The sequence below is a fragment of the Pteronotus mesoamericanus genome, unplaced genomic scaffold (genome assembly GCF_021234165.1).
Source record: "Pteronotus mesoamericanus isolate MK-2021 breed Mesoamerican mustached bat unplaced genomic scaffold, CSHL_Meso_final contig_1189, whole genome shotgun sequence".
Lineage (NCBI taxonomy): Eukaryota > Metazoa > Chordata > Mammalia > Chiroptera > Mormoopidae > Pteronotus > Pteronotus mesoamericanus.
In genome coordinates this window covers 263,618-291,469 of record NW_026555038.1, presented here as the reverse complement: position 1 = coordinate 291,469, position 27,852 = coordinate 263,618, and the positions used below count along the sequence as shown (strand labels likewise).

Genomic DNA, 27,852 nt, shown 5'->3' with positions numbered 1-27,852 from the left:
TTTAATGGAGTGAACAAAAAACAGCTCATTTATTAGATAAGGCTAATAATAACATTTTATATTTCACAGTAGATCAGTTAGTTTCTTGGAGTTCATATTGACAAAAAGGTTTGGGCATTGTCAAGTTCCTGTGCTCACTGTTAAATAACTCCTTGAAAGGTGAAAGATTCTGGGGGATAAAATTACTGGCTATAGCTGAGAAAGATCCAAGAACCTGTAAAGCAACTCTGCTCATTTTCAGAAATGTTCTTAAATTAGGCAATCTGAATTGGATTTAGCAAGTCTAATCCAAAAGGACAATTTAAAACCTTAGAGCTAAAAAAGGTATCAGGGGATCATCTATCCCAACATTTTCAAAATATGTTCCATGGAATACTAACGCTCCATGGAGAAGAGTCAGGGTTCTGCAAATTTGACTTGAATTTAATTTCATTTTTTGAAAAAAAATTTAAAAAATAAATCCCATCATACAACTGTGTTACCAAATTCTATACACTGGGTATCACCAATGCATTAATAATGCCTGTTTTCACTGATTGACTTTCTAATATTTAGTGTTATAATATATGAAGTTTATATAAAGAAATTCATATTGATAAAATATGAATTTATAAAGTGGTATAGGGTGTGTGCGTGCATGTAGCTCATGTATATATGGGTTCTGAGTAAGATTTTACTTGGGAAAAAAAGATTCTACTGCTGAAATAAAGTGTGAAAACCACAAATAAGGTCTCAGTTTCTAAAGGGGGAACCTACAAACCAGAGGAAGGGACTTCTCAAGGTCACACAGCCATAAAGGACACTGCCAGGTCAGTACGGTAGAGCTCTCAGGACTCTGCATAATTATCCATAGTGAGTGTTAGCTATTTGGTACTGATCTGCCCCCATCATGAATGTCAACCAATTAGCAGTATTTTGGGGGAAAAAGTCAAGCCGCCTTTGGTCAGACATTAAAAATGAATTACTTAATTTGCATGACTACTAAAATCCTAGTATCCAAAAATTCTGCTACCAATAAGCAGCAACTTCAATTATATACTTTGGTACTTCAGGAAATATTTGCAATTTACAAAGAAGTCAGAAAAGTTATGTGGAATGTTAACATTCTTTTAAAAGGAGACAGCAGGCCCTCGCTTTATGACATGCTGACATAAAAATGTTTAACATAAAACAGAAATTTTACTTTATATGCAAACATTTTTAAAAAGATGGTTGAAGTGACACTGAACATTATAATTCTATTTGACTATACTCTTTCAAATGAAGTAAAATGAAACAGTAAGAAAGCCAAATTATCTTCTAATATTCAGAGGTGTTTTTATGTACATAGAGTTAAAAGGCTACATCCTATTTTCTTCTCTCTTAATTTAAGAAGTTTGTGGACTTGGCCTCAGAAAGATGCTTTCAAGTTAAGAAAATAAAAGCACCATAAACCAATATTGAATGATTTTTCATAATTTGGACATATAAAATTTAGGATCTGTGATGAAAGTTTTCTTCTGAAACTCCAAGACACATGAGCATTATCAAAGCTATTTAGAATAGTTCCCCAGCTGTGGGAAAATATTTCTAGAACAGTCAAGAAGATCATGCCCAACTTTATAGTCTTCACCCAAATTATACAGCATAGGGAATAAAAGGCTTTTAAGTAAAAAACATAGTTCCAAAACATGACTAAAGTTAGGAAATAACCGTGAATTATTTCAAGTAAAAATTATTAAAGAAGCAATAATTAACCACAAGGGGGCATACATACTCCTTAGGTTCCAGCAGAAAGGCTAATTTAAGTAGTAACATGCACTTTGATATATTCTACATTTTCAGTTATTTAAAATTTCCTCTCAGTGGCTACAACTTTTTAACATTCACGGTTTATTTTAAACCTAACTAAATAGATTCCAGAATACTCCTACCCTGAAAAATAGTAGTGCTTTAGAAGCCTCTGGAAATGTTGCTGTTACCTCAGCAAAGGATTCAAGAGCAATTAGTTCTAATATAGCATATTAGAACAGGTAAGTAATAGGAAAACATGGTCTAAAACTGTAGCAAATTTTAGTTTACCATAAATGGAAGACATGAAAAGTTTATCAAAAGAAATGGGACAAATTGTCAGAAAAGGGAAAATAAGAGGGTGGGGAAAATTGAGTTCTCTGTGCCTGTGCCACACACCCCTGCATTCTTCCCCATGACCACAGTGTTTGGAGCCCACAACAGCAGCGGAACACTTCACCCCAGGGTCAGGGATGATGCGGCTGGCCCGCCTCATCGGCCATGTTAAGAATATAGTTAGCCATATCGTCTTCGGTGGGTGCATCTGACACTACCCAAGACTCATTTGCTCCCGTCATCTGCAGGCGACAAATAGGGCAATTCCTGTGTCGATCACTCCTATTAAGAGAAGTCAATTAAAGAACAGTTTTTCTTTTTATTCTTTTTAAAAAACTGGTTTGTTTGAAACGTAACACATGTACATGATTTTTAAAAAAGTAGTAGCATAAAAGTGTACAGTGAAAAATCTCCCCCTCCCTCCCAATCTCTGATTCTTACCCCCAAGGTCAAGCACTACTGCAAGTTTGTTGCATATTCTTCTAGAGATAGACTAGGCATGATCAAGCTTGTGTGTACATATATTGCTGCTTTTCTTTAACTTGTTAATATATTTTGTAGGCCATTATGTATCTACATGTTAGAGCTGCCTATTCTTTCAAACATACACTGTATCAGAAGGCTACCATTCATTTTAGTCTCCTATAGAAGAGCATTTAGGTTTTTTCCTGTCTTTTGCTACCACAAACAATGAAATGGAAGTATTCAAGGTTTAAAATAAAAGAGAACTTCACATGCAGAAGAATTTTCCTGACAGGAAAAGAGCTTATACATGGTCACTTAAATAAGATTTTGTTTTCCAAAGGGATTTTTTTTTGTCTTGTCAAACATAATTTTGGAAATTTGAAAAATACCATATTTGAGCCAGAAACATGTCATGCAAGGAGAATGTCTTTCTCTTCATCTCAGTGAAATCTGAGACCAAAGTAATGTAATTATATCAATTGCTCTTTGGCTTTTGTGCAAAAACTAAGAAATCTGTTCCAAAGACTAAGTGTGAAAGCTAGAGCTGGAATATACTCTATTATTCAGTTCCATTTCTGGTTCCTCAGAGATAATTTACAAGATAATTATGTGTGCTCTTCTGTGTACAAAAGTCACCATTTTTAAAAAGTCCATTTCTGCTTTTGGCCAATAGGGACAGACTGGATATCATACGACAAAGGACAATAATCCTGAGAAATGGGAAGTGAAGGAGATGAACCCTGGCATTGCCCCAGGTTACTGCCTTGAGGGTTTCTCAGCCAGAGTAAGCGGGGGGATCCTGGGTGGTCCCCTAGCTGAAGTGACAGAGGCGAGAGTCTCAGGAGGCTAAGGCTGCCAGAGTTCACAGGGCAGAGAACAGGCGTGGAGAACGCTGCACAAAGGGAGAATTCCTGAACCTGCCGAAGGTCCCCCTAGAGTATATTCAGCAGTGTGTGCACATGAAGAAACTACTTGACGCTGAAGAATCACCCAAAAAAGGATTTGAGGGGACGGTACCCAAAGCTCACAAAGGGCCTGGGACATTGCCTGTTCCCACCAGCCAGGCTGGAAAACCTTGTAATTCACAGAGCACCGAGTACTCAGAAGGGCCTTGCTTCACAAGGAGGGCATAATTCGCTCTAAACTCAACACTGCTCCGGTCCTGCCTAAGAAATCATAAAAGCAAGACCCAAAAAGATCAAACTGTTTCCAAGTAACTATATTTCAGAACAAAGCTCAAGAATATTTATAGTAATACAAAAATATCCAGTACCCAAAAAGGTAAAAATCACAATGTCTGGCACCCAATCAAGAACTACCGGCCATAAAAAGAAGCAAAAGAATACAACCCAAAATGAAGAGAAAAACCAATCAAAACCAATCTAAAACTGACACAGATATTAGAATTAGCAGAGAAGAAAGTTAAAGATTATGATAACTATATTCTATGTATTGAAAAAAACTAGAGGAAAGATCACATTAAGTAGAGACATAGAAGATATTTAAAAATTCAATCAAATCAAAGTTTTAGAGATGGAAACTACCATATCTGAAGTAAAAAGCACACTGGATGGGAATTAATGGCAAGTTAGACATTGTAGGAAAAAAGATCAGTAATTTGGAAAGACACAGCACTATTAACTATACAAAATAAAACACAGAAAAAAATGACAAAAAAAAAAAGGACAATAGCAGCAGTGAACTCTGGGACAACTTCAAGTGATCTAATGTGTAGCTGCACTCGCAGAAGGAGAGGGGAGAGAACAGAAAAAAATATTTGAGATTTTGTGGCTGAAAAACTTCCAGAACTGATGATACCATAACTCCAAAGAACTGAATGGACCCTATGCACAAGGAACTACTGTGCTTAGTGAAGAAAACTACTCTGAGGCACGTCACAATCAAATTGTTCAAAACCAGTGATAATGAAAAAAAAAAAAACCCTTAAAAGCAACCAGAGGGAAAAAAAGATACAATACCCACACAGGGAAAAAGATTAAGATGACAGAAATTTCTGACAGGAAACAATGCAAAAAAAATGAGAATGAAGCCACATCTTTAAGTATAGGGGGAAAAAATACTATCAGTCTAGAATTCTATATCCAGAAAAAATATTTTTAAAAAATTGATGTTCAGACACTCAAGAAAATCATACGCAATCTCCAAAAAAAGCTATCAAACTAATAAATGTTTAATAAGGTTGCAGAATTTAAGAATTGAAACACACAAATCTATTATATTTTTATATACTAGCAACAAACAATCATACATTGCAATTTAAAAATACCATTTAAAATAGCATAAGAAATATAAAGTGCACAGGGATAAATCTGTACGAAGATATGCAACACTGAAGACTACAAAAATCGGTAAGAGAAATTAAACAAGACTTAAATAAATGGAGCAATTGCTCCAGCACATTTTGTTGAGAAGACTATCCTCACTAAACTGCCTCTGCACCTTTGCTGAAGAGCATTTGTTCAAATACATGTGGGTATATTTCTGGGTTGTATTCTCTTCCATTGATCTGTTTGTCTATCTCATACCAATACCACAATATCTAGATTATTATCTAACGTTTATAAGTCTTAAAATTAGGAAGTGTTTATTCTCTGACTTTGTTCTTTTTCAAAGTTGGTTTGGCTGTTCTAGGTCTTTTGAATTTCAATATGAGTTTTAGAATCAACTTGTCAATTTTTACAGAAAAGCTTTGGAGATCAATTTGGAGGGTGTTAATTTATTAACGATATCCAGTCCTCCAATCCACACAGTTCTTTTTAATTTTGGATCTCATCAAAATGAACAACTTCTACTCTTTGAAAGGCATTTTTGAGAATGAAATGGCAAATCAGAGTGGGGGAAAGTATTTGTAAATCATATCTCTGATAAAAGATATATATCCATAATGCATCATCTCAAACTCTGAATGGACACTTCACCAAAGAAGACAAATAGATGGTAAATTAGCATACGAAAAGATGCTCAACATCATCAGTCAGCAGCAAAATGCAAATTAAAACCACAATGAGATACCACTACAAAGCTAAAGAATGGTTAAAACTAAAAGGACTGACCATACCAAGTACTGACAAGGTTGTGGAGCAATTGCAGCTCTTATACACTGCTTGTGGAAGTGTAAAATGGCACAACTACTTTGGAAAACAGTTTTCAGGTTCTTAAAAAGTTAAACATATGACGAGTATACCTACTGTATGCTCTAGCCACTTCTAGGTATTTACTCAAGAAAAACCCCTGCAATATGTGCCAACAAAATGACTTTCCTATAAATGTATACAAACTGTATATAAAATACATTTATTTGTAAATGTATTCTGGTGAGTCTGAAAACTGCCATGATTTCAAAGTGGTGATGACAGTAAATGGTATTCGCTCTACATAATGTGGTAAGAAAGTATCTGCAACTTTCGTACCGACTGTAATACAAGCAAAGGTGTCTGATCCCTGGTACTGACTCTGTCACAGCGCTACACTTTTGGGGGGAGAGGGAAATGTTCTTTATCTAGATTGTTGTGCTGGTTACGTGGTTGTAAAACTGCATCAAAATGTATTGAAATATATATGTAAAATAGGTGGATTTTACTGCATGTATGTTATGCTTCAATAAAGTTGCTTTTAAAAGCTAAAAAAAATTAATTAAATAGATTTTGCCAAAATGTACCCCAAAGCAATTGAACCAATTTATATACTGACCTAAAATATATAAAGGGGCTGGCTTCTCCACAAGCCTGTCCTTACTGTATGTGCTAAGACCTTGTCCTTCTTATAGGTGAAAGTGGTTTTATAATACTGTTTTATTTTTATTTATATAATTACAAGGATAATTGTCTTCCACTTGATATTTGAAGCGATTTAGATTTTATACTTTTGGATAGATGGCCAGGTTCTGGAAAAAAGTAGTGTTTTTAGCTTCTAAATTTGGAGACTGCATTTCCATTTATTTTAGCAAAAGAAACATTGTCAAAATTAAAAAAATACCAAGTTTAAAAAAGTTTTTACTTGTAATAACTAAAAACTGGAAATAACCCAATGTCCCTTAACAGGCGAATGGATTAATAAGCTGTGATATAGCCATACAATGAATACTATTCAGCAATAAAAAGAAACTATTGATACAACATGGGTAAATCTCAAAATAATTATGTTGAATGAAAGAAGACAGACAAAATTAGAGTATATACTGTATGATTTCAATGATAAAAATTCTAGAAAATCCAAATTATTTTATAGTGACTGAGAGCAGAGTGGTGGTTGTCTGGGCACTGGAGGGAAGGAGATTTTACAATGGGACACAAGGTAACTCTGTGGGGTGATGGACTTGTTCGTTATCTGTGTTGTCATGGTGGCTTTTTGTGCATGGGTACGTATGTCAAAACATATCAAACTGTACTTTAAATATATGTAGTTTATTGTATATCAATGATAAATTCTCCTAAATTTGATTCTTATTTTGTAAAATAATGGGGTTGACGAGCTGATCTCTCAAGCTCCCTCAGGGTCCAATTCTGCAAGGATTCACATTATTTCCACTAATCACACATAAAGGGAAAATGTAGAAATAAGAAAAAGGGAAGCATGTGACTCTAGGCTCAAGTCAGGCACAAGTCTCCTTACAGCAAAAGTAAACTGCCAAAACTAAAATACTTCCTCACATTTTATAAACTTTAAGTATAAAAATAAAAATATTTTTAACCATTCGGAGGTATGCCATAAAATTCAAAGTACTGAAGGACAAAATCTCTTATACTTTACTATAATACTTTTGGATTTTTTGAAGTTTATTCACATATATATGCTCTCATTTGACCTTTGCCTATCTCATGAAGAGAGCAGATAACTTACCATTTATCAATGCACTTCTGACAAAAGCTGTGAGCACAAGGCAAGATGTGGTCAGCTCGACCATCCATACAGATACAACACTCCTCCTCATCAGTCAGCTGCTTCACCCTGCAATGTGAAAACTGAGCTAGAACAATAATACTTTGCATCATTATAGTTTAAACTTTATTTCCACTAACTTAAAAAGGATCATCATTTATCTATGTGCCCTCAGATAAAGCAAATGACAGGCAATATCAGACTAAATCAATATACCTTTTAGGGAAGGCAATTCTATTAGGGAAGAAGTAGTAAGGGGCAAGTTCCATACAGAAAGACTGCATAGAAGAGAAATTCAGCAATGGTTAAAAGAAAATATGAGCAAAAACTGGAAGTATTCAGGTCTTTCTGAAAATAATGGCCCATTTAAATCATATTAAATTTATATAAATGAACTCAGCCAATATATGATTTATTCACCATGACGGATACAAACTCTCTAACATATGGACCTTGACATCAGGGCCTTCCTGTGCTGATGCTGATAATGAGCATACAAATGAAAAAATAGCTTAGTCTCAACTATTTGGTGCTATAGGCAATAAAAAGAGATAGAAAGCAAAGTGTCTGTCCTCAAAGAGCTCTTTCATCTCGGAGAGAAGAGAGATGTCGACTCCTCCACTCCCGTCGACTCTCCCACTCCTGCCACAGTTTCGAGAGCCCTGAGTGAGCCAAGTGCGTCTGCACGTGCTGCGTTCCTTTCCTGCGATACCTTTGTGAGTTTAGTGAACTCCAGCCTCAGTAATGCAGCTCAAAAGATCATCTCCCTGTTCTCAAAACCAGTATTTGCCTCAATTAAAGAGCTTAAATACTGTATTTCAGTTGACTGTTTATTGATGTGTCTATCCAAAAACTGTAAGCTCTTTGAATAAAGGGAGTTTGTCTTAGGTTCTCAATAAATATTTCTTGAAGTGATTTTAATTTGCTTTTATCCTTTACACTGTTCTGTAATTTTTAGGTTTTCTTCATCAAGCATGCATTACTTTTTTAATTATACAAAAATTGAATGTTTCAATGTATAGCAACTAGACTATAAGCGTAAGGGTTGAAGCTCTCTCTAACATGTTTTTAATTCCCTGCTGTGTTTATATGACTATATAGAAGACATTGAGATATCACTTTAAAGTACATCAATTTGAACATAAAACAGAATATAAGCAAATGTGCATTACATAGAGTAAGTGCAAAGTAAAGAAGGAGAAAATGAGTATATTTCAAACTTCTTGGAAAGATGAGGTAGAAAAATGATAGGATTTTGACAGAGAACATGCTGGGTAAATAAACAAAGCTGTGGGGGTAGAAAACAACCTGTGTGTGTATATGCAACAAGAAGCCTGGTGTGATGCTCTGGGAAGAAAATGGAGGGAAAAGGTTGCCTAAATATAGCAGAGATAATCTGATCCTTGAATATCAAAATGAAGTTTAAACTTGTTCTGATAGGCAAACTATAGTCAGAGTTTGATCAAGAGGTAAGTAAACCCCCATTGAAATAATACTCTAGGAAGGCTGATTGGAAGTGCAGCATGAGGGACAATCTAGGGGGAGGAAAAGCAATGAGATCCCTATTTCAGCAATCCACTTGGGAGACAATTAGGGCCTGGTCTAAGGTGCGCTGAGAAAGACCACTAATCAGGATGTGGTAAGAGATTAAATGTTATGCTATAGTAATAGGGCAAAATGAGGTAGCCACGGAACTGAAATGGAGAAACTCAATGAAAACCTAGATGGATGTGGATTTGTTGTATTTGATTATTTTCCACATAATATTCATTTCAATGTTTAAGTGCCTTTTGGTGGTACATACTGTGCCAGACCCAGATGAACTAGGGTCTCTGCTTTTGAGGAGCTTATAATTTACATCTAAGGATGTGGAGCTGGGTGTCAGCAGCAGAGACTATAGCTGAATCTGTAAAGAGTGACAGAGTTCTCTGAAGATCAGAGTTTAAAAGGGAGGGGTGGAGAGCTATGAAGAACAGTATTCTGGATAGAGGTAAAGGAAGGAACAGGAGACACAGAAACAGCCAGTGGAAGCAGCCACTTGGTGTTTCACTACCTTCCAAGAGTGCAGTGACCAGAAGAAGGAAGAGGAGTCTTGCTCTGCTTGTCCTTGTTAGACCACTTACGGAGCATTCAGTTCTATGCTCCCTACCCTGAAAGACACTGACAGATCATCCAGGAAAGCCTCCAGGACACAGAAAGACCCATATAACAATGGCCAAAGGAACTGGGGATGCTTATCCTGGAGGACAGAGGGTCAGTGAGAATTTGGTTACTCCTCTCAAAGAGGTGAAGGGTTAGAAAAGAGAACAGATTTTTTTTTTTTTTTTGGTGGAATTCCAGAAGGCACTGCCACTGTAAGTGGACTGTGGTAGTAATTTACTAATTACAGTTAACTCTTACAGACATACTATTATGGGCCAAGTACTGTTCTAAGCATTTTACATATATAACTCACTTAACTCTCTCAAGAGTCCTAAAAAGCAGATACTATTGTTATCATCTTCTTTTAAAAGATGAGAAAAACCAAAGGGAAGAGAGTTTAATAACTTGTTCAAAGTCAAATAGTTAGGGGTATAGCCAAAATATGAACACAGGCCAATTTGGTTCTAGAGTCTGTGCTGTGTTGCCTCAAGAGAGCCAGAGTTAGGCTGTCCTAGGAATGTAACACAAAAGGGAAGATGTCATAGTAATTGGTACCATCTGTATATGAAAAGGCTTGCTTCTCTGAGGCTATGAGTCCCATGTAACTGCAGGTTTCAAGTACAAGTTGGAATATGCCTTGGCTAAATGTCATCAGTAGAGTCTTGCTATTCAAAGTGTTATTTGTGAATCAGCAGCAGAGACACTACCTGGAAGCTTGATAGAATCTCAAGTTTCTCCTCAAAACCACTGCCAAAATTCAGGAGGCGCTGTAGTACAGGATCTTTACGCACTAAGAGAGTAATAATGGCAGCACGGCTGTATTGCCAGACAGGCTAGAATGTGAGTCTCAGGCCAATTTCTATGTGATTGATTTGTCTAAACCTCAGTTTTTTTCATCTGAAATGGGCCAATAATTGTATTCACGTGGGGTGGTTGTGAGGATTTAATGAGTTTATACATATCAAGCTTTCATTAGGATGACTAATACCCTGTAAGTATGCAATAAATGTAAACCACTAACAGAAATAGGCATCAAATGTACGGCTGAACCAAATAAAAATCTCCTAAGATCCTCTTCAATTTGAAGTCTAGTCTTCTATGAACTAGTGTATCAGGATGTAAGAAAAAAACTAAAACATCATACAAAGGCAAGAAGCAGCCCTACCCTGATATGGTACTGAATTTTCTAGTCTTGAGAGTGCATGAGAAGGAATAAAATCTTATCTCCTTCATTAAGATGACTGCAACAAGAACAAATTATTATTTTCATTTCACTTGCTACCACAGAGCCTAAACATACTGGTAAATACTATTCTTGGCTTTCCAAATACTATGTATAAATAATCACCATATTGAAGAAGGATAAGAAAGAGCAGGAAATCAGACATTTGTCTTTGAAATATTACCTTTAAAAAACACAGGAAGATAAGCCTTAATGTTGCCTAGAATGTTCTAAAACTCATTTGGCATTTCACCAAACAATCCTATTATAGATAAACAGAAAATGATAAATGGAAAATACAATTTTACTGTAACATAGTATTTGAAAACCAGTTAGTTAAGAATAGACCAGAAGATGCAACTGGAGCAATAAAAGAGAAATTCTTATTAAGCATATTTTTAACTTAAAGGTAAAAGATACTGTCAATCCAGGTCTCTGCTCTCTACCCTATATGACAATTGGACAGGATGTCAACATGTCTGGACCCATGTAGGACTTTCCGATGAGGCATTTACAAATTTAAATTATGGTCATGGTTCTCAAATGGCAACAGGTGGGAGCTCTTACATGCCAAAAGCAGTCCAGAGAAGGAAAAGAAAGTTTAGATAGAACAATAATGTATTAGGCCTGAGTAAACAAGCGCCATCACAGAAAACTGGCTGAATTCATTTCCTTCTGGTATATGCGATACGTACATCAACTGCTTGTTCACTCGTGAATGAACTGCCAAATGCTGGAGCCATATTTACAACTTTAATCGTCCAATTACATACTTTTAAGAAAACTGGAATGATTTTGCCATTCTTGGACCGAATTTCCTGCAGGGCTTGATTGTTCAAGAACCTAAATATCTATTGTAAGAGGGGTATTAACTATAAATCTTTTGTCATTAAATGTAAGCATGTGGAGTGGACAGTGGATTCATGGAAACAAGGTTGACAGAAATATCACCTGATGTAAGCCACTCTCACTCTTCTTTAATTTGGTACTCTAACAACATCGTGGAGCACAGAAAAATCTAAAAGCTGATCTGGGATATTATATCAATTGAGACAAAAAGTAGTGTGATTTAAGATGTCAAAAGAACACCAGCAAAAATATTAATGGGATTTTAGTAGCTTGCATATAGGAAAATAAGAGAAACATGGAACTTATGTATTGTATACCTTCCCATCCAAACACTAGCCTGACAAGATGTCACAGATGATGCGTTTTCATCAGGGTCTTCAGAGGTGGAGCTCTGTGCCAAAACTCCTGCTGCCTGACTTGTGATGTCTTTATAAAGCTGAAGAAACTGGTACAAATTCATGATCCGTGATGCTTCCACAATGCCACTGCCTTTGTTAATCTAAATATAAGTAGGAAAAAACAAAAACAAAATTCGATAATTTGTCTGATCAATTTTTCCCAAAAATAAGGAACAAATACTTAGTAAAGCATTTTAAGAAATAGAAGTGTTCCAGGTTAGCAAAATACCTACCAAGAGAGCAAGAATCTGAGCAAACAAATATCATGCCCCCTACATTTATGGGATTTAAAGTAGTACAAAAATTTATCTCATTTGATACTTAACCATGTAGAGTTGATTAGGCATCATCTTGTTTAGAGTTGATGAGATCAGGCAACGTTCCCAGACTTAAAAGTGAATTTTTACTTCCAGTCAGTATAGAAGCATAGGTAAACATGTCTTGCCTCCTCACACAACCACATCCAAGTTACAACTAAACTGTAGAACAACCATCACTCAGGACCATCAGAAATCAAGTTGAATAGAAGTCCAACAACTATGGAATTAAAGAAACCACATCCATCCAGACTGGTAGGAGGCAGAGAATGGAGAAGGGGTACAGGCTGGTCCCACACCCAAGTATGTTGGATAAAAATTTGGGAGGGATTCTCAGGAGTGAGGGGTTCAAGCCCCACACCAGATCCCCAAGCCCGGGGTTCCAGTGCCAGGAAGATAAGTCCCCATAACTTCTGGCTTCAAATACAGGCAGGGATTGAGTCAGTGGAAGAAACTTTGAAGAAGTTCCCACGCAGTTCCCTTTAAAGAACGTACACACAAACTTACTCAGACTTACTCTCTCTGAGCTCTAGCACCATGGTAGCAGCTTGAAAGGCACCAGTGGCATACAGGGAGGAACTGAAGTGGCTGGCATCAAGGTGAGAGCTGGGGGAGAGCTTTCTTTCAGACAGAAAGGTAGGCAGAGGCAATTGTTCATTTTCTGAAACCACCCCTCACAGAGTCACAGAGCTGGCAGGCTGGTGCCATATCGGAGACTCCATTAGCCAGGCTAATATAGTTTGCCCTGTCCTGGAGATCCCTTGAGGCTCCACTTCACCCAACTTAAGGGCCCACCCAAGTTGTTAATGGCAGCTTTTCCACATGAATGATTGGTCTAGGCTCATATTTCTTAACTTCCTAAATTCTCACAAACAAGCAACAGCCAGTCTCAGGAAGTCCCCAGCCCTCATACCTCTTACTAAGTGGCCCCAGACCTGGTACTAGCAGCAGACAGCTCAGATTCACAGCATGGCTTTGCCTGGGAACCTTCAAGCCCAGCACAAGTAGCAGTCATCTCAGACTGCTTTGTAGCTCACGCAGGGTGGACACAGGCAGAACCCAGGTTTGGGCTGACTGTGGCCCGCACCACCCGGGAAACTCCAGAGCCTGTGTACCCAGTAGAGAGCTACAGACTACGTCAGGGCACCATTGCCCTACCCCTGCACAGCTGATCCTCCACACAGGGCAGAGGTAAGCAATCAGTGGTCACAGACAGTCCTTGCAACTGACTGGCCTGTGTAAATACCTCCTGGTGATCTTCCAACAGCAATCAAGGCTCAACTACAAGAGAAGAGTATACTCAGCCCACATGGAAGGTACACCTTGAGTACCCAATTGGGTCATAGGGGAGGCTGTACCACTTGACTTTACAAAACACCTACTTACATTAGGCCACACTACCAAGACAGGGAGTCATAGCAGCCCTACTTAATATATAGAAACAAGCACAGGGAGGCTGCCAAAATGAGGAGACGAAGAAACATAGCAAACTGAAAGAACAGATCAAAACTCCAGAAAAAGAACTAAAAAAAATGGAGATAAGCAAGCTATCAGATGCAGAATTTAAAACACTGGTTATAAAGATGCTCAAGGAACTTAACGAGGACCTCAAGAGCATAAAAAAGATCCAGTCAGAAACAAAGGATACACTAATTGAAATAAAGAAAAATTTACAAGGAAACAATAATAGAGTGGCTGAAGCTGAGAATCAAATCATGATCCAAATGCTTTTGAACATAGGGAAGCAAAAAACAACCTATCAGAACAAGAACAAAGAATCCAAAAAAACAAGAAGAGTGTAAGCAGCCTCTGGGACAACTTCAAGTGTCTCAACGCTGCCATCGTAGGGGTGCCAGTAGGAGAAGAGAAAGAGTAAGAAATTGGAAATCAATTGGAAAAAAATAATGAAAGATAACTTCCTAATTTGGTTAAGGAAACAGACATGCAAGTCCAGGAAGCACAGAGAGTCCCAAACAAGACAGATGCAAAGTGGCCCTCTCCAAGACACATCATAATAAAATGCCAAAGGTTAAAGATAAAGAGAGAATCTTAAAAGCAGCAAGAGAAAAGCAGATCATCACCTACAAGGATTTCCCATAAGACTGTCAGCTGATTTCTCAAAAGAAACTTTGCAGGCCAGAAGGGATTGGCAAGAAATATTCAAAGTCATGAAGGGGGGGACTTACAAGCCAAGATTGTGCTACCCAGCAAAGATATCCTTTAGAATCAAAGGACAGATAAAGAGCTTCCCAGGCAAGAAAAAACTAAAGGAGTTCATTATCTCCAAACCATTATTATATGAAATGTTAAAGGAGCTAATTTAAGAAAAAGACCAAAACTATGAACAATTAAATGACAATAAATACATATCTATAACTGAAGCTAAAAAACAAACTAAGCAAACAAGCAAAGAGACAAAATCAGAGATATGGAGAGCATTTTGATGGCTGCCAGTTGGGGAGGGGAAATGGGGGATGGGTGAAGAGATAAGGGGATTAATAAGTACAAATAGGTAGTTAAAGAACAGCCAAGGTGATGTAAAGTACAGTATAGGAAATGGAATAGCCAAAGAACTTATATGCATGACCCATGGGCATGAACAATGGTGTGGGGACTGCTTGAGGGAGTGGGGGGTGTTGGGTGGAGGCTAAGGGGGAAAAATTAGGACAACTATAATAGCATAATCAATAAAATATAATTAAAAAAATGAATTTTAGAGATCAGTGTTGAAAATTCCTCTCATTTTAATTTCTTTTTTTTTTATCTTCACCTGAGGACATACTTACTGATTTTAAAGAGAGGGGAAGGGAGGGAGATAGAGAGGGAGAGAACCATCGATGTGAGAGAAACACCAACTGTTTGCCTCTTGAACATGCCCCCATCGGGACCTAATGATCAATCCAGGCATGTGCTGCTTGGGAATCAAATCCATGACTTTTTTGTTTACATGAAGATGCTCCAACCAACTGAGCCACACTGGCCAGGACTTTATTTTAATTTCTTAAGGAATTTCTTAATTAAAGGAGTTATTTGAATCCAACAACTACATGCCAATCTACTATAACTGAAACAAATACTGCTTTCTTGAATATCTTAAGTTCTATTTTATACCTAAACTTCCAAACTAAAGTGAGAAAATTATATTGAAATAAATCCTAACAAAAAGTGCTTGAGTTTTCTCCAGAAAGCCATTTTGAGGGAGAGCAAAAACTCATTTACTATGAAGTGAACCAGTGTCTACAGGTTGTACCTAACCCTGATCTAGCTAACATTGTTAATGCAAGGACATGTTTGGTCGTGTGTGAGGTAGTTCAGATTCAAGGACTCATGGAGTGGGGTATATATTCACTTTTGAAATAACCAAAGCCAGCAGGATTGAGGCAGAGAACATTAATTAATTAGCAACACATTAGAGATGTGAAAGACTTCCTTTCAGCACAGGAAGTGGTGTGAAAGGTTGTGGGAACAGAAGTCAGCAAGGAAATCTATTAAATGCATATCAAAATAAACAGAACAAACAAAATACTTAGAAAGAAATGAATAGTACAGGGAGAGATATAGATAGAGGGCCTAAAATTTTGAATGAAATAGGTTTTGAAGTGTGCTGACAGAACTGGGGATATGAGAAAGTGAAGTAGATAGATTACCTACTAAAAAAATCATACCAACATTTCCATATTTGGAATGAAAATAATAATAGTTGTAGTAACACTTATTGTTTACTACTTGAGAAGACAATGAGAGGAATAACTGCAAATAAGTATGAATCAGACTCCATGTTGTCAAAATGGCAGAACCACTGTGAATAATCACAGGTGATTAAATTTTGAGATGGTAAGATACATACAGACATGTAAATATGTAATATTCTTTGTAACAGAAGACTATACATGGGGTTGAGAACAAATAGAATTAAAGGTAATACGAATTTATAGATTACAAAGTAGAATTTCAGAGCTGAAGAAACTGGGCCAGTCTTCCTTTGAAACTGCATAGTTCAGAAGAAATTAGGGAATAATTCAGACATAGTATTTAACAGCAAAATTTATCAAACTGCAACTATTATGATATGATTCATGCAGCAAATATTTATTGACTGCCTATAATGTTATAGATAATATGTACACTGTTCTAAGCACTGGTATATAACAGTGTATATAACAGAAAAAGACCCCACCCTCATGAAGCTTACACTATAGGTAGGAAAGATAGACAATAAAATACAGACTGGACAGAAATAAGTGTATGGAGAAGGGCTGTAGGGAAGGCTTCATAGAGAAGGAGACATTTAGGAACTAAAGGGGGTACAAGAATGAGTCATACAGACATCTGTGGGAAAGATCATTCCAGGCTGAGTGAACAGAAGTGCAAAGGCTGTTAGGTAGAAGTGTACCAGGCAAGGAGCACAAGGAGGCCAGCAAGGAGCCCAGGGCAGCTGGAATAGAATGAGAGAGAGGAGTGGGGGAAGATAAGGTCAGGGGGTGAGGTGGGGACACAATGTACAGGACTTTACTGATCATGACATAAAAGAAAAAAAAAATCTCCTTACCCATGTATGGGTTAGTCAAGAATGGACTTCAGGGCACTCATGAATGCCCAATTTACTGTTTATACGACTATGGATGATCTTACTGTTTTTTTAGAGGAGTTGGGATAGGAGAAGGCCTAGTAAAATTTGTTCCTTCATTTTCACCAAGGGCTCAAAAAGGTTAAAAACCATCTATTCTAATCAACCCATTGGTGGATGAGGCTTCTGAATACTCCATGACAGCTGCCATTTTATTTTTTAGCACAGTTGATATATTCGATTATCTAAAATTTAAAGATGAACTAACAGTGTATTGATGGTAAAAAACTCATTCTATAACTAAAAATTACTAAAGTAAAACAAAAAAACCAAACCTTTCTAACAGATTTAAAAATTATTATTTAATACATAAAATCCAGTGTTCTTAAAAGGAATGATCTCCTAAGATAACTTTAATTTTTAGGGAGTCATCTTGAAGCTAAATAAGAGTGTCACCTTAGGATTCAACAGCCAGCTAACTCCAAAAAGACAGGTTGATGGTATAAAGATGATAGTTTACTATCACCTTTCTTGATTATAAAAATCTCTGCTCTATGCTAATTATATAACCAGTGAGATTCAAACAGTTAACCTGAAAGGCAATAACTATCAAAACTATGTTTTACATAGTTTTATAAATAAATGTTAATAACCACATTATAATCAAATTACTAACAATCCTTTTGACCATATTATACTATGAAATGTGGTTCTAACCACAAAGTAGTTTACACTCTGCATTGGAAGTCTCTGCCATTCTCACCTTGGTACAGATCACCCGTACAACCACCTTCCAAAAGGCAGAGGAATCAGACCCAGGCTGTACCTCAAAGAGAAGATGTTTTTGCTGGCCAGAAGCCACTTTAGCAGTTCTGAAAAGAGACAAACACGTTTTTTAAAATTTTATGAAAAGTCACATAAAATAATGGAGCCCTGAAATTAGATTCAAGAAACACTTCAAAAACAGAGAAGGCAGTTTGAAGAAAACACACAAAGATCAATGCTAATAATGACTGTAATAATTAGATTCTTTAAAACATAGGGTTAGAGTTTTGATTAAACACACTATTTATTTTTCAAGTTTTTAAAGTCAACAGCAGAATAGCATGATATCGATATTTTGCCATATCTAATATTTCAATGGTCTTTAAATTTTTAACAGACATCTACAAAAAACATGTCCAAGAAATTAGGTATTTAGAAAAACTTTAGCTGATTTCACTCATCCACATTTTAACTGTTGCCTCAGATGTGCATAAGTTGTGGGAAAAATCTTCCTTTTGGTTGAGTCCTTATTTAAGCAACAAAACTAACACAACATTTTGAAAAAAGTTTATAATTTGGACTGTATTGAGCAAATGATTTAGAGACACTTTAAATATAGCTTTGCTGTCTTCCCCTAGCAGAGTAATTTTAATATGGAGAGCCATAGGATTCTAACGTACAAACACGGCTTTTAGAGGATAATTCATTATCATGCCATCAACACCAATTTAAATCAAAGACGTACGTAAATAGTCCGGCTCCCTTCTGTCAGTGCTCACATTTCTCTCTGAGCACCAGTGGGGATATCACACTCAGAACTAAGTGACTTAGAGCTAAATAAATTGAGGCCATTGAAAACTAAGCAACTAGCCCTAGGTAACAAAACCTGCCAGGCAATGTAATCCAGCGGTGCCAGTCCCTAGTAGTTTTCTAGCTATCAAGCTACACCTCTCCTGCATAGAGTGAACTTTATTTCTTGGATAGCATTGCACTTATGAAATGCTCAACTCTGACCATGAAAATTGGTTATAAGAACCATATCCACACAGAAAATTCCTGTGCTGAATAAATAAGAGGAAGATATTCCTGACCATTTGCTTTATATTACACAGTAAACTTAGCTTATGGATGCTTTCACAGGACACATTTTATTCAGTATCTTTAGGCAAAAAAGGCAGAATTTCATTTAATAGACTAGGTTTATGTAAGTTCCAAGACTCGAAAGGGACAGCAAATGTCACTGATTACTCTTCATGAGTTGAAACAATGGACATAAAAACCATTCCACAGTTATGATACTACTATATTCTCAACCCAATTTTACTCCTTAAGAATATGGCCCCAGAGGTAAAGACTCAAATGCTACCATTTGGATCATCTTTAAAAAAAAAAAAGTGAAATGCTCAAGTTTGAAAAACCAATGACTACATTTTTATTATAAAAGATTAAACAATACATAGACAGTAAAATGTAAAATCTCCCCTGCTGCCCCCCCCACCAGCTCCCCAGACACCCAGTATGTAGCCTCCTAGTTCATTTTCTATGTACTTACATGCATGAGAAGGGGGCCCCTAAATAAAACCCAAGATTACCTTCCAGAGGGCAGGCCCCTTGTATACAGGCTTTCCCCACTAGGTGAGTGTTCTAGGAGCCCACCTGTATCAGCGTATTGCTGGTGCTGTGTGAGAGGCTGTGTTTGGCTTCAGTGAATTTTTTTTAAATAAACAAGAGTGTTCTTAAAATAAATGATCTTTTAAGATAGTTTTAACTTTTAAGACATTCTTTATTCTTCATGACTGGTTAATAACAATAGACTCCAGTCATGTCTATAATAGAAACTCTATTTCCTTCTCTTTATCTAATGTCTTCCACATGGCCAAGTCTGTTTCGTATCAACCAACATAGCTATCACAAAGCTTAGGGAGCAGGTTCATGCATCCTACCCTAAACAATTAATAGGGACTTTTATATTTATATTAAGTAGGTCCAGACTGCCTGGTGATTTTGATTGGCTTTTTGCGGGGGTGTGGTTAAGAGAGGTTTAAGTGGGATAGTTAAAGTAGGAGAGTGAAAAAAAACTTCAGACTTAGGGAGAGCTGGATCAGCCATTAATACTTGGACAATCATTTTAGGCCTCAGTTAAAATGTCCAATCCTCAGCAAGTGCCTTGCACATGCTATGTGCTCGGTGAATGTTAGCTAAGCTGAACAGACCGAAGAGAGAATCTCCTTTAAGATCTCATTTAAAAGGCAATGCCCTAATTACTGGTACCATACATCCCAAGGGAGACAGAAGATTTATACACACACACACACACATATATATGTATATGTACACACACACACACGGATGTAGGGATGTAGGTGCTGCTAGAGAAAGACTTAATATAAAGAAGCGACATTTGCTCACCTGTCATGAGGGGAGAGAGCACACATAGAAAAAGTAATTTTTTTAAAGCATAACAATCTGGGGCCATTCAGGGACAAAGAGCCCTGTGTATTTTAATAGCTTCTATAACAGATCAGTATAAAAACTGATATAATAAAGAATAAACTCACAAACCCAAAAGACTAAGTTCTATTAAATGTGCTCCTTAAGATAGAGAAATTTATATTTCATTTTAAACATTAATCTGTTTAAGAGTTGAGATTTAAAGATGTTAGCTGATTAGAAAGCATTAATAACTAAAATATCTTATTCTTTGATGATAAATGAATTATTACTATATATGCATTTCTCTGGCAAAATAATGGCTCAGTGAACGAACACAGAAGATTTATTACTGACTAACCAGGTAAGTGCCTGAGTGCCCTGGACAGTCCCAGGAGCCTTTCTCCAAGGGTGGCTAATGGGTGCACTCTCTTGTTATAGACCCGTTAGTGCTTTCAAGCAAGAACCAATTTATATGCCTGTGTTTAAAATTTAATTTTATGGTCCTTCAAAAACTCTTTTGCTCTTATTATATATTTTAAAATACCCACACAGAAAGTCTTATAGTAGGCACTCAATAAATATTTGCTAGCTGCTGCTGAAAACATTAAGACTTACCAATCGATATTTCTGGTTACTTCTGACAGTCATGACATATGGGGCATATGTTAAGGGGAAAAATAAAATGAAAAACAGTAAGCCTTACACATCATTAAGTTCAGCTACTCTCCCAAGAAATTCTTCATAAGTTAAGGAGCCACTTTCTCGAACCAATATGGCGTGTTTTGCTACTTTTTCTGGTAACTTGTTAAGAACCAACTGCGTCTGATCCGAAATTTGCTGTCCCATGATGAAATGATGTCTTTTGAAATCCAGAAAGAGTGTTGCTTCACATAGTTTCTGTCAAATATATATATATATGTATGTTACTTTTATATATAATATAAAATCAACAATATATCCACCCCTCCAAGAAAATAATGAAATACTAGGAATACACTTAAGTAAGAGAGTTCAGTAAACTTACACGGCCTAAAGTGGAATTTATTTAAAATATATTTTAGAAGTAAAGATACATATTTCTATTTTTTAAAATCACATAACTAAATAACAGGATTCACTTACATTATTGGGAGGGTGATGAACCTCTAATTCCTATAATTCTGCCAAATAAAAACCATTACACAGACACACACATAGAGGCATTTAAGTGACTGCACGTAATAGGAAGTGTGTTTACCTTACAAAATTTTCCTCGGAACATTTCCTGACTGCTTACAACATGTCAGACTCAAAACTAAGGGCCTTCCACACATTATCTCATTTCTTACAACAGCCCTAAAAAATAGGCATTATTATATTCCTATTCTACAGATAAGGAACTAGAGCTAAGTGACACATCTAACTAAAATTAAACAGTTGGTAAGTGGTCGAAGTGAACTTTGAACTCATGTTTTTCAGATTCTAGTGCTCATAGTCTTAACTACTATGACATATAGTCATAATGTATCAGCTAAAGAACATTTGCTGTTCAATGTGCAACTTACTTTTAATTGTAAAATATATGTAAATTAAATATTTTTCGCTTGAAAAACCTAAGAAAATTAAAATGTTAGATAATTTAACCACTTCACATTTTCTACTTAAAAAAAAAGACAGCTCTTTTGCTTTTTACCTCCTTTAGATGTTTTTAACTTAGGATTTATATAACTTGTTTTCTAAATAAAAGGTGATATTTTAGTTAAAAGGCTGGACAATACTTTAATAACCTATCAATACAGATCAGTAAGTTATTGAATTGACTTAAAAATTTAACCTCAAAACATTTATTTAATAACCATGGTCAGGTAGGCCAGTTGAAGTCGTCAATGATCAAACTGAGACGTTAACTGAGAACAATCAACGTTATATCATGCAGGAAGTGGCTGACATACTAAAAATATCCAAATCAATAAAATTATTAGTGGAAATAAAAAGTGTCTTTTATTTTATGGAAAAAAAATATGGACTTTTTGGCCAACCCAATAGTAATAATTTAATAGAAAAAATTTTGCCAGGAAATATGTTTTATTTTTTTTTTCCTTTTTAAAGATTTTATTTATTTATTTTTAGAGAGAGGAAAGGAGGGCGAAAAAGAGGGAGAGAAACATCAATGTGTGGTTGTCTCTCACATGCCCCCTATAAGGGACCTGGCCTGCAACCCAGGCATGTGCCCTGACTGGGAATCAAACCAGCGACCCTTTGGTTTGCAGGCTGGCACTCAGTCCACTGAGCCACACCAGACAGGCCTAGGAAACCTGCTTTATTTTTTAAGAAAAAAATTAAGTTAAAACTCTACACATAAAATATATAAGTATAAAATACAAAAACATTTACAATAAGAATTCTCAGTAACCATAAATATGTAAATGTTGCTTTGGGTATTCAAATTTAATATACTGTATTTGAGACTTATTCCTTTAGTCTCATTAAGTACAAGAAAAGCACAATTGTAATAAAAGAGTAACAATTGTAATAAAAACAGTAACTCAACAGTTACTGTTTTGAATCTGAGCCTACCTGGCAATGATAAATATTTTATTATAGAGATAAATAAAAGGAAGTTGTTGAGAAAGATCCAAGCCATTAAAAAAAAAATCTCTGAATGCAAAATTATAATTTAAAATACAGCCAAGTGTATCCAAAGAGAAAGATCTTAGCTTAGAGGTGGCCTCTAGGGTATTCAATATTAGTGATTTCTGAATTTTAAAGACTAATAAAATTTCAGAGCACCTTGGTTGCACATTTATTTTTATTCTAAGTAAGGATAGTTTTCAAAAATAAAAAATCCCCAAAACGTAACAAAAATGTTAAAAGGAACGATTTATAACCTCAAAAGTAGAAAGATATATTAGAATAAAAGTCCTTTCCAAGAAGGCAGTAACTTCACACTGCTATGTACCTCACATATAAACATACACTATTGCCTGTATTTTTCTTGTTATAAGGCAAACTTATAAAAATATTATCAGAAGCCAATAGTTGTAGACCAGTGTTTGGGAGCCACTGTGTTGAATGGTCTTTTTAAAAATTAAATGGTGTTGTGCCATTTTCTGGGCATACAATCGTGAGTAAAAGAAACATGGTTCTTGCCACCATAGAGCATCTGATATGGTGGAGAAGAGACAAACCATTATGCCAATAAATATATAATTACAAAATGAAAGTGCTAAGCCAAACAGTACAAGGTGCTACAAAAGCTTATAAATGGGGGACTTGACCTAGTCTTGACCTAGTCAAGGAAGAAGTCCTTGGGCCAATAACACTTGATCTGAGATCAGTCAGAGTTAGAGAAGAGGGTTGGAGGTGTGGTGAGGGGAAGGCAGTGTAGGCAGAGGTCATAGAAAGTGCCACCAGAGGAAGGAGCATGGTGACTGTGAGACAACAGAAAAGGCCAGAGTTACTAAAGCAGAGAGGCTGCGGGAGACAGAGATGGGCACCAAGAGATGGGCCGTTTACCATCTTTAATAACCGCCCAAAGACAAGCCTGCGTGCCCGCCCAATCCATGGGTGACCAAAATCGGGATAAAGGATGCACGCAGAATACCAGAATCAAGACTGAAATAGATACTGATTTTCTGAAATGAAATAAATTACATCAAATATGAATAAAACTTAATTCTGAGTATATCTTGAAAAGTCAACTGCACAGAAACACATAGGGAAGATGTGCTAAAAGCCGCTAAAATATAAATGGTCTGAGGGTTTCAGTCAAAATAAGTGAATCGTAAATAGGGGAAAGAAAGATGTTAAATAATCCCACACTTTTGTTAGAAGCAGGTGTCCAGAGCAAGATCCTAGTCCCATTGTGTTCTGTAATGGTTAGAACACACTGAAGTTTGTGATCAGCTCTTAGCAATCCCGCTTTTGGAGGGCACCTTATCACTTGAACATATTTGGGAGACTATGCAAGATGTTATAGATCTAGACGAGGAAACAAAGCAATTCATTCTAGCTAATCATGGTTCAGTAACAACGTGGAGCAACATGATAGGTTTGTTCAAATATCTGAAGAGGTTTCATGTGGAAGAGGAAGTTAAGATTTACTTATATAGTTACAGAGAACATAATAGCCAAGGAAGTGTAAATTATGCAGGTTTCAGGTCAATATTAGATATTTCCTATCATAATAACCCAGAAGTGTGTTAAGGGCTGTCTCGTGGTTGATGTATGTGATCTTGCTTTCATTGAAAGTGTGGAAGTGTTTAAATAAAGATTGGTAACTTCATGTAATGAGAGTTTTAGGGGAGACTATTGCTTGGGTGAGAAGTGTTGTAGGTGACCTCTAACCTAATATTTTACTCCAAAGTGAAACTTAAATTCCCTCTAGCTTTTCCTATATCAGCCCAATCAAAATGCAAAAAAAAAAAAAAAAGATTTTAATCAACCAGACTGAAAACTTTAAATTACATTTACATTACTTAGCAAAGGAAAAAATAATCAGTTTTGAAATACAGCCTTAACAGTATAAAAACATGCAATAATTTAATCAATGTGCCCATCAAACAGATAAAGAGAAGCCTTAGTTACTTATTGAATTACAAAATGGTCCTTTTCGTTTCTGCACTGTTTTGATTTGGTGCCCTAACTTTGAGTGACAAGGATTATAATTTGAGACAGGATATTAATTTGTTATCCTCTCGTTGCATTTGGAATCTGGCAAACCTGATCACTACCAACTCCTCTGATTAAAAGGGAACACTATCTAGAGATCACTGGAACAGTGGCTCAACCTGGTTCAGTGGAGAGAGCCTGGAATGCACGGCTCATTTTGAATACCATAAAATAATGATAAATATTAATGTCTATCACTAATATAAAAATACGACTCTGTGATCTATATGCAATATAAAACCACACCCCAGGGTGCATGTTCACAAAAAGAATCTGCTGTGAACCAGACATGGGTTCACAACCCATGAGTTTTTCAGTGTCCCTCTTTGGTGGCTCTGTACATTCTTCTCTCACAGCACATATCAGCTAGGTTACCTGCCTTGCCCTTCTGTAAGCTTCTTGAGGATAGCGGCTATGTTCTCTCTTCTGACAGATACATAAAAATACAATAAATGTTTATAAATGAACACAATATTGTTGACAGTTTTTTTAATCACTCAGTATTCTTTTGACTCTTGTTCACCTATTCAATCATCTACCAGTACTAACTTGGAAAGAAGCTGAAGTTAAAAAAAAAAACCTAGAAGAAAAAATATAAAATTGTAAAAATTTATCATTCAATTAATGCTTATGTAAATTGAAAAGTATTCATTATTTGATATCAGCAAAGTACTTCCTTCTAGATCATGGAACAGTATTTCATATGAACATAATTTGCAAACCCCTGGCATAGAATTAAACAAAAGACAAATCTCTGGTCAAGATTTCTCAATGAAGTAGCAGCTCTCATACTGTTTTGCTACCTATAATTTAGTCCTTTATAGCAAGATAATAATGTGCTTCCAAAAAAAATTTGAATGATTTTAAAAATAAAGAACAAGTGCTATTTTGAAACATGAGAATATCAAGGATTCCAAAAATGCCAGATTCTCTAGAGTCTAGTGGGTGGTAACATACACTTGATCATTTCTTCTCCTAACAAATGAATTGTTGTAGTTCAAATATTCTTTAAATATACAAAATCACATCATGGACAGGTGGCAAAAACCAACCAACCAACCCCAAACCCAACCCAATCAAAAAAACAAAACACAAAACTAAACTCCATGAAAATTTAAACCATATCCATTCATAAAAGGATCAAAGTAAAGTTAAAAAGTCTGAAAGTGCAAGAAGATGGGTTAGTTCACAAGTACTGTAGTATTTAGTAAACCTCTCCAAAACCTGCTCTCCATGAAATTTTGTATCAACTACTTTATTTACAAAAAGATATTTACAATTGACATAATCAATTATTTTCACTGGGAAGTCAGTAATAAAAACTAAGTACTAAAAACTAGGTTCTTAAGGATACACTTTTATTACTCATTGCTTACTTAAACTCTAGATCTGTAAACTGTTCTGCAAGACAAGAAATTGACAGCAGTTATAAGAGATACATGGAGAAACAAGTTAAACTAGTCAGAGTCATTGGAGTCTGGAATGTCCTGGGCTCAAAGATCTTAATCAGAAGAAATTTTTTATAGAAAGAAAAACGACTAAAGGATGGAGTACTTGGAGGTTAAGAACACGGATTTCTGACAGCACCAGAATGTTTACTAAATACATTATATATTTGGAAAAATACACTAAACTTGTAAGAACCCTCTCTGGATCTTCCCTGCTTTTTGGGGAAGAGAAGGGTAAGGCAAGTGTGTTAGGTGTTTGGATGTGAACTAAGGAGTATCAGACTACACACATCAAATATGAAGTTCACTTACACGAAATGATAGAGCGCATATTTTGGAACTCTACAATCATATTCTAGAGAAAAGTATTTAGAAATGGCAGCCAGGCAGCATCAAAGAAGAAAAACTAATTATTTTTGAGTTATAAATTCAGAAAGCACCACTTCTTAGAGAGGCGACTTCAATATAGCAGCCACTAACTGAGGATAGTGGGTCCGAGATGAAATTTTGAGTGGATGGAGCTCAATTTATAGCAAGAATAATGGGCCTGGGGGCGGGGGGAATGGAAAAGAATAACTTTGTGCAGAAAATCTCAGAATTAATAACCACAGGCAACTTTATAAATATGCCCGAGGAAAGTACTGACTCACTTGGCACTGTGAAATAGGACAGGGTCAGAATATGGGCGTAAACTGCAATTAAAATAAAAGGGCTGGGGTTGAATTTGAATAATAGTAAGTCCGCATTTTGTAACATGATACAAATAACAGAAGAAATCATCCAAAGCTAACACAGATTTCCTTTCTAGGAATCATTACTACACTAATTAGAAAGGAAACGTATCATTTCAGCCGGGTCTGCAGGTAGTTGGTTCAACAAGGTAAGCCCTTTGGGAAAAGGGGCGGCCTGAACTAATTTAGAAATGGAGAGCCGGCTAAGCTAAGTAGGTCGACTTGACCATTTCTGAGTTACCGTCACAAGGCAGAGGATTTCTAATCTGGGGTGACCGGTGCGGCGGGGACGCCTAGGACTTTTAACGGTACCAGTGTGTTTGCTAAACACGCCGGCTACCCTCGCCGCCCCAGGCCCCCCTGAAGCGCACTTGAACTTGGAGCTTTTAACCAACAGCTAGCCCACAGACTGCGCAGGCGGCAATATTTAAAAGCGGTTCCAGACTCGAGAAGGAAAAACTCTCTCCAGTTCCCCCAGATCCACCTGTCCCCCAAAACGGGACACGCCACCTCCCCGCCCCGGGCCACTGGAAACAGCCAGGTTGGGGACGGTGCGTCCATCGCAGGACCTCCCAGGCCAGCTCCGCACCCGAAACCGGGGCCTAGAAAAGGCCCGAAGGGCGGGGCCTGTCTCCCCACTGAAGCCCGGCTCGGCTGTCGAGGCCTGGCCGGTGTCCTACTTCCAGCCCGAGGGTCGCAGAGCAGGTAGGAAGGGAAACGACGAACGGACTGCGCTGCAGACCTCACCCCAGGTTCAAGGCATCGCGCTTCCCGCGGTACAGGTGCCGCCCCGGCCCGCCACTCTGACCCACAGGCGGCGGCAGCGGCGGCAGCGGCTCAGCGGGCGACCGGTCGCACTC

At 36.8% G+C, this 27,852-nt stretch overlaps 1 protein-coding gene across 2 annotated transcripts; it reads right to left on the bottom strand.

Moving 5' to 3' along the window:
* On the bottom strand, positions 1-27,852 carry RNF141 (ring finger protein 141). Of its 2 annotated transcripts, none has more exons than XM_054582826.1 (6): positions 27,735-27,852; positions 20,867-21,060; positions 17,729-17,837; positions 12,001-12,182; positions 7,432-7,539; positions 1-2,388 (listed from the first exon to the last, which is right to left on the bottom strand). In XM_054582826.1, exons 2-6 carry the CDS (start codon positions 21,007-21,009, stop codon positions 2,238-2,240), a joined length of 693 nt encoding a protein of 230 aa, XP_054438801.1. In that variant the 5' UTR covers positions 21,010-21,060; positions 27,735-27,852; the 3' UTR covers positions 1-2,237. The 2 variants fall into 2 exon arrangements, with proteins under 2 accessions (XP_054438801.1, XP_054438798.1); XM_054582823.1 differs by having other exon boundaries at positions 27,740-27,852.

Excerpts from the sequence above, each read along its gene's own strand:
- RNF141 (XM_054582826.1), bottom strand. The coding sequence starts at position 21,009 with ATGGGACAGCAAATTTCGGATCAGACGCAGTTGGTTCTTAACAAGTTA. Across the intron at positions 17,838-20,866 it reads GTAGCTGAACTTAATGATGT|AACTGCTAAAGTGGCTTCTG; the intron begins GTAAGGCTTACT and ends GTCTCTTTTCAG. Across the intron at positions 7,540-12,000 it reads GCTAGTGTTTGGATGGGAAG|GGTGAAGCAGCTGACTGATG; the intron begins GTATACAATACA and ends TTCACATTGCAG.